This window comes from Synchiropus splendidus, chromosome 5 (genome assembly GCF_027744825.2).
Source record: "Synchiropus splendidus isolate RoL2022-P1 chromosome 5, RoL_Sspl_1.0, whole genome shotgun sequence".
Classification (NCBI taxonomy): domain Eukaryota; kingdom Metazoa; phylum Chordata; class Actinopteri; order Syngnathiformes; family Callionymidae; genus Synchiropus; species Synchiropus splendidus.
Genome location: NC_071338.1, coordinates 16,793,797 through 16,811,107, shown reverse-complemented (window position 1 = coordinate 16,811,107; position 17,311 = coordinate 16,793,797). Strand labels below are relative to the sequence as shown.

At 42.7% G+C, this 17,311-nt stretch overlaps 1 protein-coding gene across 2 annotated transcripts in view; it reads right to left on the bottom strand.

Moving 5' to 3' along the window:
• The window catches only part of LOC128758749 (protein kinase C-binding protein NELL1-like), a 172,131-nt gene that overhangs the window by 1,838 nt on the left and 152,982 nt on the right, over positions 1-17,311 (bottom strand). For both annotated transcript variants that reach the window (XM_053865039.1, XM_053865041.1), the window contains 4 exons: positions 13,026-13,166; positions 7,213-7,406; positions 1,234-1,410; positions 897-1,121 (listed from right to left, as the gene is read on the bottom strand). In XM_053865039.1, coding sequence (XP_053721014.1) covers positions 897-1,121; positions 1,234-1,410; positions 7,213-7,406; positions 13,026-13,166 — 737 coding nt within the window. The remainder of the gene's footprint in view (positions 1-896; positions 1,122-1,233; positions 1,411-7,212; positions 7,407-13,025; positions 13,167-17,311) is intronic.

The window sequence follows — 17,311 nt, the reverse complement described above, 5'->3', positions numbered from 1 at the left end:
CGGAATATTATTCTCAAGGCCATGGCATCAAGTATCTTCAAATATACTGAAATCATTTCAAGCAACTCAACTCTGCCTCAGGGGGATGAAATAGCCGAGCATCTGCTAATGCACTGGATTGTTTCCTCACAATTTCTGTCTTCTTCTCACATACATCTCTCCTTCTGCTTTGTTTTCTCAAACTTATGATATAACAAGCCGTGATCCAAGATCTTCAAAGGACTTCACTACAGTTGCCAGAAGGTGGTGGACCTGTTCCATGCCTGTCGCCGAGCTTGTACTTTTTTCAACTCCTCTGTCGCAAAACAAACATCAGATGGATCACCTTATTTCTCGGTCAGCTGTGTTGGTAACACTTGTTTTGTGTTTGAATTGTTTCATTTCAATTGTAATGGCCCAAAATGTGGAGTGAAAGTTATGTGTCCTTTGTGAAATGCTCCCATATTTAATACCATATCACATTTTGCAGCACTATGGTGGCGTATCCTCTCACTGCGTATAGTACCAAGAGAACAATGACGTCACGACATGTCGACAACAGAAACTGTCAGCGACTAACTTAATAGTCGATTACAGTCGACAATGTGGCGTCGCAGCCCTAGTGTTCACATTTCAACAGAGTAATGGAATTGAATCCGTGGTGTGAAAAATGAAGACTCATCTCCCCCACGCAAAGGTTAGGAGAACTTGAGCCGAGTTAACTATGTAAACGCAAACGTAGTTACTGACTCCATGTTTTCCAGCTGCTATAATAGACTACTATGAAACAGAAAAAGGCAAACATTCTGCCGCCAAGCAGTTATATTAATGACTTTTTCATGGACATGTGGGGTTAAACCAGTGAACCAGATTCTAATCTCAGTCTCTCAGTAGTTCCAAAAGTGTTTGCCACTGACCTTGCACTTGCAGGCTGTGCACGGTGAATTTGACATATGCCACGTGTCACCACTGAGGCGGTCGATGCCTGCAGGGTCCTGGCATGTTCGCCTGATATCGTAGGATATGTTGTCGGCCAGGCAGGGGTCTGCGACACAGCGAGGGCAGCACTCACCCTCTGCCATCGCTGTGTACTCGCACAGCAGCACAGGACAGGGCAGCGGCCAGCAGTCAACCTCACCCTCCTGCGGGGACACCAGCGGAGAAAAAAAAAATGTTAAGTGTGTGTTGGCAGGCAGGTGTGTGTATGTGTGTGTGTGTGTGTGTGTGTGTGTGTGTGTGAGGGAGAAGACTTGCCATGCATCGACATTGCTGGCAGCCATACAGCCACGTCGCTCCACTGCGATACAGGGTTCGTCCACTCTGGTCCAGACACTGGCTGCTGGGCCGGTTGTCACAACTGGGACAACAGAACAGATCTTCATCTGGGTCTCCGCAATCGCATGGTCTCCTCCGGCAGTATGTCTGCCCCTCCTGGAAAAGAGATTTTAAATAGTTTAATGTTGTTGAGGGAAAAAATGAAAATGAAAGAGACTCCTCTGAGTCTCTAAACACATTTACACTCCATGCCCTGCTGCTACTGCTGAAGAAGACAGCAGCTTTGAAGTGACAACTGCTCCAAAACTCGTACGGAGAGTGTTAATAGGTGTCCTCGAAACCAAACTCAAACACACTTGAATGGCAAGATGGTGGCTGTTGTTGCTAGCAGGGCACATGATTCACAACAGCATCAGAGTGCACACTCAGACATTTCGCCTTTTGGTGATGTTCTCACTTCCCTCCATGTAGAATGGTATAAAGCCAACCACTTGGTGTTTGGGGGCAGTTCTCGGCACAGACCCGTCTAGTTCATCATCTTACTACACAGAGGGCCCTAAAGTTAGTCATCCTAGAGGTACATATGAGTCCAGTTGTTTCTCGCGTGGCATAGCACCATGTGTGGGGTGAACTCACATCTTCTGTGTTTCGCAGACAGAGATCAACTCAACTGCCAAGTAGCACTGTCTCAGTGCTGCTCTGAGACCAACAGAAGTGCTGTAACAGCTGAAGACTTGGATTGAGTTGGCGGGTAACATTACACCCACACTTTTAATTATCAGTAACATTCAAAGTCTAATATATGACATGTTCAAAATGGCATCAACACGTTCCTTTGAGGCTTTTCACTCAAATTTTCCAGGTTTTGTCATTTCTTCTCACGACAACTCTTAAGTGCAGTATGGCTCATTTGAAGCCACTTATGGGTGACTTTAAGTCACATTCATTTCAGCATTTGATGGAAGTTGTCACCCATCCATCACTACTCTTTTAGTAACAATCCGACACCTGCGGCTTCCAGTGCTGTTGATGCCATTAACGCTATGACTCATACGAGTCTGCAAATCAGTTATAGCCATTTAATGATAACTCGTCGCTCGTGTTTTTGTCGCTCCCATAACGTCAGGAACAAATTGTGCACTTACACGCTGCAATGGACCAGTGACTCTGAACATGGCAGCAGCGGGGACCAAGCCATTAAAGTCTCTTGGTGTACTTCTATAAGCTTTGTAAATTAAACATGGGGCGCTATAGACATTTCCTGCCCTCGTTCACTCGCAGCTTATCTGCATTCTCTTGGAAGTGGCGCCGCATGCAGTTGAAAATTGCTCTGTAGGCAAAGAATAAAAAGCTTCAGTATCATTGTGTATTTCAAGGCCAGTGCAACGGTGACGTCTGGCCGAGTGGGCTTCAATGTACAGTGAAGGTGTCCGTCTGATCTGTGCACCTCTCTGGCTGCTCCGTCCCTGACTCTGCCTCCAAAGGACTTTATGGTCCATTTTACTCAGCATGACAAGCCGTGTCTGCTCCTGGGGTGACTGCGTAATGTAGATGTAAAAATGTTACATAAAAGAGCTGTTACCGAATGTACAGGGCCATAAAATCCTGGAGAAAACCATTGAGAGAGCAATACTGGGCCATTGTTTCATTGGTGCATATTATCCTGCTGCAGCAACCAGTGTCCTGCGGTGCCAGCTCTGATGCCTTTGGTCAGCATGGGTTCCTTCAAAGAAACAGTCTCTTCATTATATTATAGAATGTCTTTTTAAATCAAGGTTACTGAAGTGATCTCAGGTTTCTACCTGCATATTAATCCATTCATTTATTCACACTCTTATTATAAAAGCTGAAGCTCCCAGACTGGATCCTTGAGGAGCAGCATATCACTGAAAAGTGTGTCAGTGAATGAAATCTCAGAATGGCTGTATGTATTTTTTTGTATCTGAGCGACTACTTTGATAACGTGATGATGATAAATCACATTTCTTAAGTGAGGAATAGGTCAACTACATTTATTAATACAGGCTTGGTATATGTAAAATAATCATTTTGAGACTCAGACCTCATGATAAGTATAGTAGAAGTCATTGTCATTGTATCTTAGCAATTGCAAGTAATTGGCTGTTGCTAAAAACGTAGACAAAGAACAAAGCAAAATACAACATACAACTGAATCATTAAAATGACCCACTTTCGGTGTCTATGGTGAGAAAAATATGTAGTCCACATCTATTCAACATTACATCAGCTGATGTCAACGTGATTGTGGCGTTTGCCAGGTCCATTCGAGACAAATGCACATGGCAAAATAGCAGGAGTGAAAATGTGGAAGGAAAAACCTCATGTATCTGACATAGAGAAGAGACTTCAAAGATCAGAAGTAACTGACAGCAGCACACAACACAGCATGCATGCATAAGCCAAACAAACTCCTGAAATTAATATGACATGTGTATCCCACTCATAGGTAAATTCCCTTCCCTCCACACGACTTACAATAGATGTACAATCACTTGGTTGGTAGTTTTCAATTTAAGTCCTGAGAACTTTTGACATTCAATGACAATCACCTCCTGAAATGAAAACATCTCAGTGGATCCCCACGGCAACTTAACAGTCCTCTGTGTCACACTCTCCTCTCAATCTTTACATGCCAGGTCCATTTCCGCCCGCAGCTCAACCTTTGAAGCATTCAAATTGTAGCAGACAGTATTCAAATGCCTCACTTTTATTGGCATGAAATTAATATTTAATGTCATGTGCTATTGTGAAAGTGAGAGTCGGCAAAGGAATTCAGTAAATGCCTCTTTGAAAAATCATGCTTAAGAAAAGAAATACAATGTCAATATTAAGTGAATGACCTTTCCTTTGTGCTATAAACAATGCTATCAGATTTGACTGTTTACGTTTATGGACATAACTGATTTTGTTCACTTCATACCTGCTCAGCTCGGCGGAATTAAAACTCTGTCGCTCTGTCTTTGTGAAGAAAAATGTGATGTTATGGATGGCTGGTTTTTACAGTTGTTCAACGTTTCAAACCAATAGCTTCGGTCACATGCTCTGAGTGTAATGGATACCAATTTGCATTTCCTCTTTAGGTCTCGGGAATGAAAAAAAAAAATGGAATGGAATGTATTCAGACACCTTCTGGAGGAATTATGTTTTTTTCTCCCTTTTCTTAAAATGTCTTCAGTGGGATATTGTCGCTTTCTCCTGCCTTCATGGACTAAAAAACTTGTACTACACAGTGAACCGCACACAAACCTTATCTATCTCTTGATCGGTCATGAGAAAATTAGCACAGTATTAGCATAATTATTTCATAAATGTAAGTATAATTATCAACCGTTTATAATGAAAAACTGATAACGTAAAGGCAAATCACTTTGTTGGTGCACAAAATGTGGTCTGGACTTGTCGGCAAGAGCAAGAGAAAACGTCTACATCAGACGATGCTGAAATGTTTTTCTTTTATAAAAGTCTCCCTGGTACACAATAGTCCAAGGACAACACCAGGTGAACCACCATCAGTCTTTGTTCATCACAGGTGAAAAGCAACACAGCAACACAACTGTCAAATGCAACAGCGTTAAACAGCAACTACATTGTGAGCAGTATTGGCAAACAAACACCTTCAAATACCAACTCAACTCAAACGTAGAGATCAGGTACATCATGCTTTGGCGCCGTTTCTCCTGACACAGTCAAGTTGTATAAATATCAACATGAAACAGAAATGTGACAAACTTGATGAGGCCATTCATGAGGCCAATTTCATCCTCATAGAACCTTGAAACCAGTGGGCTAATTCAGTCAAGTTATGCAGGTTGAAAGATCTGTTGCTGAGACAAGTGGACGACTTGTCCATTGAAAACAGTAAATTGAGCAAGTATACAGAGCCAAAGTTATCCTTAAATGTTTCCTAATTTTCAGTTCTGAGGAAGTTGAAAACAATGACGCCATCACTCTAGCTAACACACAGCCCAGGTTTTTTTTTTTTTGCTGGAGTTCCACAATCAACTAGGAATCTTTGTCTTGTGCCCTGGCTACTCCACTTACTTACTGTGATTGGTCAATTCACCTGTCAATCACAAAGAGCCTGTGGACCTTGGGATTCCTGATATACGGAATGGCAACAAGCCAAGTCAGCGCAAGTTCTCAGGACAGCAACCCTTTCCGAAACTTTATATTTCAAATATAGATGAGAAAAACGTTTATTACCTAAATGAATCAGTTTGGTCTTCCAGCCTAGCACTTCAACATAACATGACATTGATGTCCTGATCTGAAGTCTTTGCATGTAGTTTAAATACAAAATACAAAATGATGAATTTGGTTGTAGGGTGGCTGGACCCACCTCAAGACACTTCCTCACAAAATTATTTGCAGTGCCAGCAGCAAGAAGATTCTGAAACACTTGACATTTCAAATTCAGGCCAAAGGGAGTTTTAAATACGTTCTATGCAGTGTTAGTTCCGTCAGACGAGACAAGACGAAATATGTTCGCTAACGGCCCTTTTTTTCCCATGACGGAAATATTGGACATATAAAAACAAGACTAAAATGTTTTGCAAGAAATAAAGAATCAACAAAAACGACCTCCTAGTTTTCGTGTATCACGCAAGAACAAGCACAACACGTTTATGACAGCAGAAGTTTCCTCCAGTTATGTGTTCTCTGTTGCGCCCCTGTGGCTTCAAACAAAACTGCATGCAGGAGGACTACCACGAACGCTGTGTGTTTAGGGCTGGGTTCAGGGTTTCCGCAACATGGAAACAATCGTGCTGCAGCGCCACGGCTTAAATGAGAACCGCCATGCCTTCAGAATTGTATGTATGTGATGAAACATAATAAAACAAAATGCTGAAAAATGCGGAAAATGTATCAGGAGGGTGGACATTATCATGGCTGTTTTCAGCATGTATTCCATGGAAAAAGCCAAAAGAAACATCACTAAATGATGGGAATGTGTCCACAGCCTAAAGAACTGCAGTCGCGCATCCAGCAGGACAAATGAAGAGACGAACTGGGTGAGGACGGCTGCAGACTGGGGCGTGATTTAGTTCTCTAAATTGTTGTGACATTGGTGGATCAAAACATGTGACTAAGAATTAACTTGGCCACAGACTGAGTTGAAAAATGGGTGGCATATTCAATATAAATTGCGCTCATGTTTTGTTGGAGAGGATCAAAACACGGGGTTAATGCAGGTCATAAAAATGCAAGCTGTTAAAAATCTCGCACTCTTGTGCTCGTAACAAAGAACCCAACTCTCGTTACACGTTTTATGATTTAGGCACAAAAGTTGAGTTAAACACTCAGACTTCAATATTGTGAAATATTATTACACTGTGGATTCATGTCGGCCTTCATCTGTGAGATTCATCCGAGCTGTTAAACTGACACCCCGGAGGTAAATTTGATCATTTGGAATTTCACGAGCTGACGATGCATCACTGGAGATGTGCTCTTGGCTGTTGTTGGGTTTAAAATCAGCTTCTCTCACGCTTTTTTTTCATATCTTGCGCCTGTGCACAGACAAATGGTGAAATGTTGGACTCTCCTGCAGCCACTCACCACAGCGCTGCACGCAGGCCTGACCAATTACTGGCTGTACATTACACAACATAAATCACAGCGCAGGGAACACAGAGTGACAGAAACAGAAGGCAAGGAGGCCACATTAATGTGTGTAGCATTAACATTTCCTAAAGAGAAACACAGCGAGATTAGCGGCTCAACCCCAAACAAGATATTTCAAGACTATTTAGAAAGCATTGGTGAAAAGACGTAGCATATTTCCACAGCTGCTTTGTATCGATGATGAAGCCTAAAAAATCTCTGTACCAAGGTTCATGGTGTGAGCTCAATTTAAGTTTCTTGAATTGTTTTTCAATTAAAGCTCTGGGATATGGCAAACAATTGACCGGATGGGCTCCATCCCTGTGTTTGTACCTTGCAAGAGCAGATGGCACAAACGTCATCGCTGGGTTTCCAGTTCTCTCCATTGCGCCTGATTTCCTCTTCCTGTGGACAGTCGCCGCTGCATCCTGGACCAGTGATGCACACACAGTCGTAGCCTCCCGGAAGGTTCACACACACACTGTCATTCCAGCATGTGTGTGTCTGCAAACTGCACTCGTCAATGTCTGGAGACGGAAGAAAAAAAAAACATTTGAGGGTCATGAAAGCAAACGTATGTGAGATTCACCAGGCTGGATCCAGGACTTCTGGTGTCTGTTTTAATAGAAGACAATAGAATGTGAGCAATTGTACAAAAGTGTCAGTGATTATTTAGGACAGTGAGCAGGACATCCACTCAAGCTGGGACGTGTCCACAGCCAAGATGATCATCACGTACCATTTACAGCCACAATAAACCTCTGTATGGTTTTTCCAGCGGAAAACGCAAAAAGCTCACTCCTAACCAGCAGATGCCTGAAACAGCATGTAACCTAGCTGTACTCAGCTGCGATTCTGCCCAGTGCTCCAGCTACATGACAGTACTTAAGTAAAAATGAACATTTATCAGCAGTACCTTCGAACATATTAAGATCCCAAGTGCATCCACATTACAATAGTCTGAACCACAAAGGTTAGGTAGGAGTTAGGTATTCATCAAGCATTCTCAACCTAAAACACGGCAGGACCTCTAACTTAGTGAATCCCAAAGTCAAAATTCGAGTTGAAAATTTGTAAATGTTGCTGTTTAGCGCCACCTAATTCAGTTTCCCACTTGGGACATTACCTGAACGCAGCATTATCAAAGCATGTGCACAGGGAGTTACAACAAGAGGGTGGAAGAGACGAAAAGGGCTGTGGTCAACTGTTGTTTTGCGATAAAAAGGAGACTTTGTGTCTGTTTATTTTGCTGGAGTCACAACAGTAGTTAAGACTGACCCAGTTACCACTATGACTCTCAACCTGCTCCCAGTCCAACTCTACGGGCGGTCTTAACCAAAACTGACAAGAAATTCATGACAAATTGCTACTAGTCATGTGACTACGGTGACAAAATGTTGCGGTGCAACAATAAGAGATAGCAATGCCACAGCTTTGCCTGTCAGGGAACCATAACATTCTATTTATTTCCACACAACCCAATAGAATTCTTCAGTCAAGGGCTTTTAATTTATTCATTGTTTTAATTGCAGGCTGTGTTTTTATATACGTGAAATGGCAGAGGTATGCACTGTCTCAGTGTCTTTATTGTTGCCTTTATTAGTATTTTGTATGAAGAATTTTGTTGCTAAATTAGACTGGTTACAAAGCATGGCATTTTTCAGCATTTGTTGCTTTGCACAACTCCAGTGCCCACAGACATACTCCCTGTCCACAACTACTTATTCATAACTTATTAGATTCAAGATAAGAGGTCCCAATGTACATCAATAATGAAGCGTGAAACGATTGAAATGATGAGAAAAATAACAAAATGCAATCAAACTGTTACATAGTTCAAGAGCGTTAACTGTAATTGTAATTGATGCCTAAACTATCTACGCATCTCCTCCATGTCTTTTCCTTTTCCTAGAGGGATAATTGATGTATTTTTTTTTCTTCCTCCCAAAACCGTGCGATGTTTCTCAGATCTAGTGGAGCACACTCTCTCTAACTCTGGCCTCCATATGGGGCATAATTACTTTTAATTAAATTTATGATTTCCTCACATTTTAACGAAGCCCATGGGCTCTACGAAAACGTTTATACTGCGCTCAAATGAATATTTCAGTCCTGAGGTCGAGTTCTAAAAAGCTGAAAGTAAACACTGATCACTTTCTGCAGCAGCAGAAAGCAGAAGTGCAGGCTATTCGTGGATTAAAGGAGAAGAGAGCGTGAGCTAACAGCAGGGAGACAGCAAAGTTTAAGTAGGTTTCTTGAAAGATCTGAATTCATTATATGGAAATTACGGTTTTATGATTTATCAGTGATCAGTGCGCTGCTGTACGTTTCCTAATTTAAGCAATAAAACTAACCCTGCCAGGTTGAACATTGTTGAGGATTGTGAGCCCTTGAGCAAGGTCCTTGGCCGCCAAATGCCATACACAACTTATGCCTCTATGACCTTCAACAATGAGACATTAAACACTGCACCTGAACACAGCAGCTAGTTTCTGTGGGGACGTGTGCACACATTGTGGACGCTGCTGGAAGCGAAGGAGAGCGCGGTGATTGGTGCCAGCTCAAGACAAACACCTGTGTGTGATTATTGGCATCGAGGAGAGCGCAGAGATACAACTATGACGAAGGACATGTGGATGACTGAGCGCCACAGTTGGGTTGGAGGATGAAAGGGGATCGATCTGGAACATCCTGGACGCTTGGACTGCAGTTGGCATCAGCTGACGGCACTGATGTGCATGGAGGTTCTGCAGCAGAGGGCGAATGAAAGATCACAAGTGAACATGTCTGGCTGGCATCTGGGCTGCAGCTTCCTGTGGTGTGTGTGATAAGATTTTGAGTTAGTCTCTTCCATGAGTCCATGTGTGTTTGTGCTGGCAACAGTGGTGATCCAGGATGCTCCACGCTCCTCCATCCTCCAACCAGCGTTGCCCTCATTCCAAGAGTATCAACTTACATTTGCACTGAAATACATTGAATCATTGTTGCCCTGCTGTCATGACTGTAAAACAAACAATATTGTAAATCGCTAAATATGAAGACAAACTCATTCGAAGTTATATGACATACTCGAGTTTGTATATAAGATACAGTATATTCCGGACTACAAGTGCAGCAGAATATTAGCCACCCACTAAATTGAAGAAGGAAACTAGATCTTGTTCATAAATAAGCCGCACCCGTCTATAAGGTGCAGATGCAGTGGTGCTGTCTGCACCGTAGAAAGGTCACTGGTGCACCCGGCTTAAAAATGCATGAGGATCACTTCTAAACTAGTTTTGAAAACATGCTCCAGCATCGATACTGACTCATAAAACAAAGCAATGTTCTGAACTTGAATGATGAACTCCTCACATCTTTTATTCACATTAAAGTGCTCAAAATGCTGTGTTTTCGCCCGCGTGCCTGAAGTTCCGACACCACAGCCGGTCTCACCTGCTGTTTCTCGTCTCGCCTTTGTGGGCAGAGCTTCAGACACGTGAGCGAAAACGGAACAATTTTCATTAAACCGCTGTGATATCGGTTTGATGGGACGAATATTTTGGCAGCATGACGCTTTTGAGCTAGTAAAAATCCATGTATTAGCCACGTTTTTGTATAAGCTGCAGGGTTCAGACCACAAGTAAAAAGTTGCGGCTTCTGGTCCAGAAATTACAGTATTTCCCTGACGCAACACCTCTTTAGGTAGGCATCAGGACATCTGTGTATGTGGGATATTGCTTGTCTTTTTCCACTGAACACACATGAAACCTCCGAAGGGCGGATGTACACGGGAAAGGCAGTACACCCTCCCCGCCTCGACAGCGAGGGCATGTATTCAGCACCTTGAGGGAATGTATAGCAAAGCCCTGTTCAAGGGCATCACATGCATTCGTAGAATGGGTTCTTTCAGATGGTTCGCATGAACACCTCCAGGTGAAGAGTGAAGTCCAGCATCATTTGTTGGTTGTAAAGCCTATTTTTCGACACGCGCCGCAGTAATTCACGATAAGGCTGAAGACAGGCTAATTGTTTCCGCTATCCATTTTTCTGGATAAGAGGTGCAAGAAAAATGGCTCAGCTGAGAATTTATTTTCAGCGTGACAGACTATTTGCATGCACAACAGGAAATCCCCACCAGGCAGGATGTACTGTACGTCTGCCGGTGCAGTAATGCTCTTCATGCTACATTCACCACATTCAGCCACCAGCTACAGGCAGGCCAAGCGCTGGCATATGTCAGCTGTGTAATAAAAACAAACAAACACAAAAGCCCTTCGGAGAGTTGTGCTCAAGAAAAACACTCCCACCTCATGCAGTGTTACACACCGAGGCCTAGTCTTGCTGCATCTTATACATGCAACAATAGCTTTTCCCACACTGACAGTTATTATGCCACTTGGTAATTATAAAACAACAGAAATGTGTTAAAAAAAATCCAAAGACTACGGTTTGGCATGTCTCCAGGTGGCACATATGGAAAGGTCATGTGCTCGACAGAGGAACCAAGCTAATGCTCGCCAGTCAGACACCAGGGTTTGTGCTGATTATCCTAATCTTTATGCACATGCATCTGTATATTAATGTCACCTGTTCTCCCCAAAGTGCTGTGAATAGAAAAGGTAATTCGCAATGTGCAGCCTGTTTAGCTTTGATCCAAATCACACGATCCCACAGTCGGTGCTTAACCCTTCTTAAAGGGTTCAAGACATGTATCAGGAAGGTGGGATGGCGGAAAAGTGGGTGACATCCAGCTCATAGGGCCCTCACTCAGCAGTTCTCCGCCGGTCTGATTTTCAGAAGCCACCCATATCCCCTAAATGACTTGTTGAAAATCGAGAAAGATTTAACCATAACTAAAGATCTAACCATAACTGAATAAATATACATTAAAGACACAAAATTGTTATGTTTTGGTTTGTCGTGTGCTATTATTTTGTAATTCTCATGCCCTTGCTTCTAGCTTAATGGCAGCGCAGCTGGATGTAATTCCGCTGATCTGTCCACACGGATTTCTACACCTGGGTTCCAGTCTGTGTTGCCAGATGGTCACTTCGTGTTCCGATGGTAATGTACACTCTCTCGACCCTCCAATCTCTCGTAACTAGTTTATCTCCTCGCCGGTTTTCTTTTTAGCTTCCTTGATTGCATGTGAATGTTGTTGTGTAGACTCGCCTTTTCTGTTACGCCATGTCATATTTTATCCTTGTGTGTGTATGTGTTGAACCACCACCGAGCGCTTTGTGTTAGATTAGTCCTGTGAGTTTTGTTTCCGTGCGCGTTTCTGTTGTCCCAGTATTTCAGGTTTGAACTTAATTCACACTGCCCTATAGAGTATATTTCACAAATGACAACAAACATCAAAAGTATTTTAGCTGACACTCTAAAGTGACTTTACAATAGGTAAAGTAAACTACAACTAAAATATTTCGCAGTTTAAGTCTGTCTTCGGGTCAAGATGTAGTCAAAACAAGACAGAAAGCAAAAGGAACCCTTCAGGCCACTTTACAGGTCTGAACTTACTCCAGTTAGATCATCTTTTCAACAAGAAAATAGGTTGGACAAGGTCTAAACGTATCCTTGAGCAACACAAGAAAGCAAAGCAACAGTTCTGACTCGAATGAGGGCTCCTACAAAGACTTCGGTGAGAGCAGTGTGGCTGTGTATCTGTGAGATTTGTGGCTCAACATTCGCCTCCGAAAATAGAAGAGATGAGTTGTGCATCATCGACTTAGCTGTGGAACCATTCAGTCAGTGTATCGTGAGATGAGAAGGAGACCTTGGAGTGTTTCTTCATCTGTTCTGTTACAGATTCTCTTCATGTTGCCAAGCAGGTGTTGAGGAGATGGCGTGTAAACAGAAGTTTAGAAAATCATGGCCCACAGCCAAAGATTCACACATGAGCAGAGCTTCCACGCCAATATCACTGAAACGTGAACTATGTGACCATGTATGTCTAATAGTACAAGTCAATTCTCTTGCATCATCATAACCATCAACCTGAAAACATGTGAAGTATCATCACAGCGACTGGGGCTTCAGAAGGCCAGGAGATCAAGTGGCAGGAAGCAGGGAAGTGGTTTCTTCAGAGATTGTAATGACTGATGAACGCACAGAGTTGCTGTCAGGTGAAGACTAACAGTGTTTTAAATGCATTCAATGCTCACCAACGCAGGAGCTCCCATCCAGCTGGTAAGAGCCATTGTCATGGAAACCATTTCTGCATTCACAGTGGTACCAGCCGGGCAGGTTGACACACCGGGAGTGGTTGTGACACTCGATCAGACCTTCTGCACACTCGTCGATATCTGAGGACACAAACATGTGAATACAGCGTGAGTATTTCTGTGCAGCTTGTCATGAATAACCAAGATATACAGTAGTAATCACAGCACAAGCTGTCCATATTTAGAAAAACTGCAGCTTGGTTACAGCTTTTGGCAGGAAGGTTATTTCCAATGTTCACTCGTATATCACTTCTCCTTACACAGTCTGCCATTCATGCGTGCATTGTTTTGTGTCCAGGAGGTAGGAGTACACACACCCGCCCTGCCCAGAAGTGTTCACTCTTATTCTGGAGAGGAAATCTCTCATCCATAATGGAAAACGCAAGCTCTGCTAGTCGACTGCAGCTCGTGCCTCGGGCTGCGTGCGTGTGCCAGCAGCACCACAATGACCTTCAGTCACAGTTTGGACCATCAAAAAATGTTGACGCCAGTGTGGAGAGTAACAAGGGGCTCATCAGAAAATGACTTTTGTAAACTTAATAATGGTTTTCTGTGGTTTGGTCCAGCCACCGCTGAGGCCAGCTGGAGTTGGAGTCTCGGCTACATCAGCAGGCCAACGTGTCATACACGGGTCAGACAGCCACTGCGGGGCCATAACTGCACTCCAAAAGAGACAAATCTCTTCATGACTGTGGGTGAAATACAACATATCTTTTCAGACAATCCTTTTCATTGTGACAATACCAACAGTTTCTAGTAAATCATCACTGTGTCAACAGACTTGTACACGATTGCGCAAAACAACTTCCCAAAAGAAAAAGTCACCTGTTCTACCCAGATCCAATTTACGGCAGCTCTACAGCACAAGCTCAGATGACAGATGACACACCCGCCTTCCCTGACTCACCGCCATCCTTTAATTTGCTTGCAGCAGAAGATGTGGCCAAGATCAATAGTTTCATCTCTTTGTGTACTGTGCAAAAATGTTGCAAACATCTCTGCACAATCGCACAGAGCAGATAGAAAACTAACCCAATAACATTCACGTTTCAAAGATGCAAAGCACAGTATATAAAATACACAAAATAAATCCACAAAAAACGCCCTTCTTGACAACCAGGCAGATATATTTTCTCAATATTTGCACATGAAAAGGGAACAACAATTAGACGCAATTTCAAATGACAGCATAATGATAAGATATGCAAATATGAAAAGCACTTAGGGAGCGCAGACCTCTGCTAAGCAGCACTTTTCCACCCGTAATGTGATTTTCATGGGCTACATTTGAAGCTCATTCTTCACAGGCTGTGGTGGTCGTAGTCAGAGGAACATTGCTGCATTCCAGTGGCGCTGGAACAGCAGAGCGCTTTAGCAACCCTCAAATCATGATGATTGAACAATTCAATTTGGCACTGCAGAAACAAGAAGATTTCTGTATCCAGATGAAACTCTTGCGCGCCGCCAAAATATGTTGTCCTCCATTATCGACGTAGCATGACACCAGAACATTTTTAATTATTTGAGTTGCATAAATTCAAGACTGAAACTCGTTTTTTTTTTCATTATTGCTATTTTTTCTCTCCAGAAAACAAGTAGCAGCATTCAACTAATGTCCAGCAAACACAAAGAGAATTGATAACATCGGGCAGAACCATATTCTCGTTCACACACCAGTCGTACGTTTAGCAACGTCCATATGTTGTGACATTGTGTATTATTGGACGTGACAGGCGCCTGGAGGGCTGCCCTCTCTCAGCCGCTGCAGTCAGAGATCCTCTGAAAGATTCCACCTCTGACATCCCAGCGAAACACAGATAAGAGTTGAATGCAGACTGAGTAACGTTTACCCTTCAGCACAAGAGCAGCATTCATGATTGCGCGTGTCACTTGAATGGACTGTGCTGCACCTAACACAGTTGTACATAGAAAAACATGACTGCGGCTGAGGAGTCATTTCAACTAGGAATCAGCGGCTATAAAACCCACTGCTACTGTCAGAAACGCTTGGCTCAACAGCTGATAATGTGTTGGTTGGACAGACCGGTGAAGCAGTTCTTTATGCTGAGTTCAAGGCCAGTCTTCCACTGATGTTCACCATAGGCGACGTGACAATGGCCAGTGAGTTGAATACACCAAGATAAAGATGTAATACATTCGTGAAAGGATGTTAAACTCATGTCCTGCAGACTCAATGCCATTTCTCTATACATCCTGTTGTAGCCTGCAACATGATTTCAAGGGGACTTTCATCACAGTCATGCAGAAAACTTAAACAAACAATATGAGACACATCCTTTAAACAATCAGTGCATACAGTAATGATATTATGCTTTCTAAATGTTTTATAATTCATTGTTTTTCAGAGTTATGAGAACATTCAATGTTACATTTTTTAATGATTCAGAATGTATTAACATGCTGTTAAATGAAAGCGTTATTTCAATTTACACACCTTTATTTGTTTTAAAAATGAGACCATTTTATTTTATTATATGGTGAATCAATTGTCTTGCACTATTCCAATTATAATATAGTTGTTTTCAGACTACAGAGCGGCACACATGCACAGAAGCGGCGGAACTCTCTGTAGTCATTATCTCTGATAATATGTCAAAATTCAATGAACGCTTGAGTCACAGCAAAAATATTTGAATACCGCAGCTCATGCACACATCTTCCACCAAAAACACTGCAGTCGTTTCTTCGGAGGCTCCTCATCTTCAGAGCATATCTGGCACAACATTTCCCTGCTTTGCATAGACACATAAACACATCTCTGCTCCCCCTCTTGCGACACTGCTGCCATCCCCTCTAATACCAATCACAAATAACAATGTCTTTGCCAAGTGACTCATCCACAGAACATTGTTTTCAACAGTAATTGTGTGCAGCCGAACTTTCTTTCATCCTAGAAGACAAACCTTTCCTGAGGAAATCGTTGCACATTTTCTCCCCTGACCATGTGATACACTAGCACTCACCACTGAAGATCCCTGGGGCTTCTCGGCTCCCTCAGAGGTCACCGCTGTCAAGACTGTTTGCATTTGGTCAATATATCCAATGTGGGAGTTCCACAAATTCCACAAAGTAAAAGTCCCAAATAAACCATCGGCAGTTTATTTCTTCCCCCACGGACAAGCAGCAGATAGAAAATCTGTTTCTTCTGAGAATCAGGATACAAATGAAAATAAATAAATAATGAGAGACAGCTAAAGCTCAACAATAGTAAAACTCAGTCGGACCAGGTTTAAAATGCTATCAACAGCCTCTTACTGTTGCAAGGGCGTGTCAGATTTGCAGCTCTAATGTTGTAAAGCCACTACATATTCACTCCATCTCATCCTTCCCTTAGGCAAAGAAGACCCCATGGTGCATGACTTCGCTCACCAGGAGCTCATGAACATAGAGAAGCTGGAGCTCATAGCAGTTTAATCTCTTAAAATATCGATCCTAATGGCTCTGTAATTGTTTGCTAAATGTTTGATTCACAACTCCTGTTCTGTAGCTACCTTTTCCCCCTCACAAATGCCATACAATTCAGTATATTACAGCTATATATTTTTTTTGGTTTTGTTGTTTGTTTTGGGCTACTGGAGAATTGAATTTATTCATAAGGAAGAAAAAAGTATCAGTGTCTGTCGGGCTATTTATCTACATCAGTATTCCAGGAAGAGTAGTAGGAGTGTTGCAGACTAAAAGGCTTTGGTCTGAAGTTTCTTTAAAACATGAAACAAGAATCAGCCAAGAGTGCACTGGGGATGTGCACACCGTGTGCTAATCACCCAGGAAATTAAAGATAAGTGCACCTCAGGGTCCGATGTGTCCTTCAGTAACATGGCCGCGGAAATCCATGGGCAGATAGGAGTCAGTTCCCAGACAGTACTTCCAGTGCCCTGTTCAAGAGGGCTTCATCATCATCATCATCATCACCAAGAAAAGTGTTGTTTATCCTCAAGCAATGGTGTCGATTACAAAACAAGTCCATGCTTTTTCTTTCGGTCTCAAGTGTCCTTTGATGTTACAAAACCGTACAGAATATATGCCACATATATTTGAAGATTAATCAAGGGAGAGGCTGCATTTGATCCAGCCTTTCTCAGCAGCGAACGAAAAACAAGGCATGTTTCACCAGAAGCTGATGTGCCGCTACACGGTGGAGCCCTGAGGTCCAGGCGCCTGTAATCACTGCAACAACTGCTGCCGGCTCCTGTACATGACAGGAA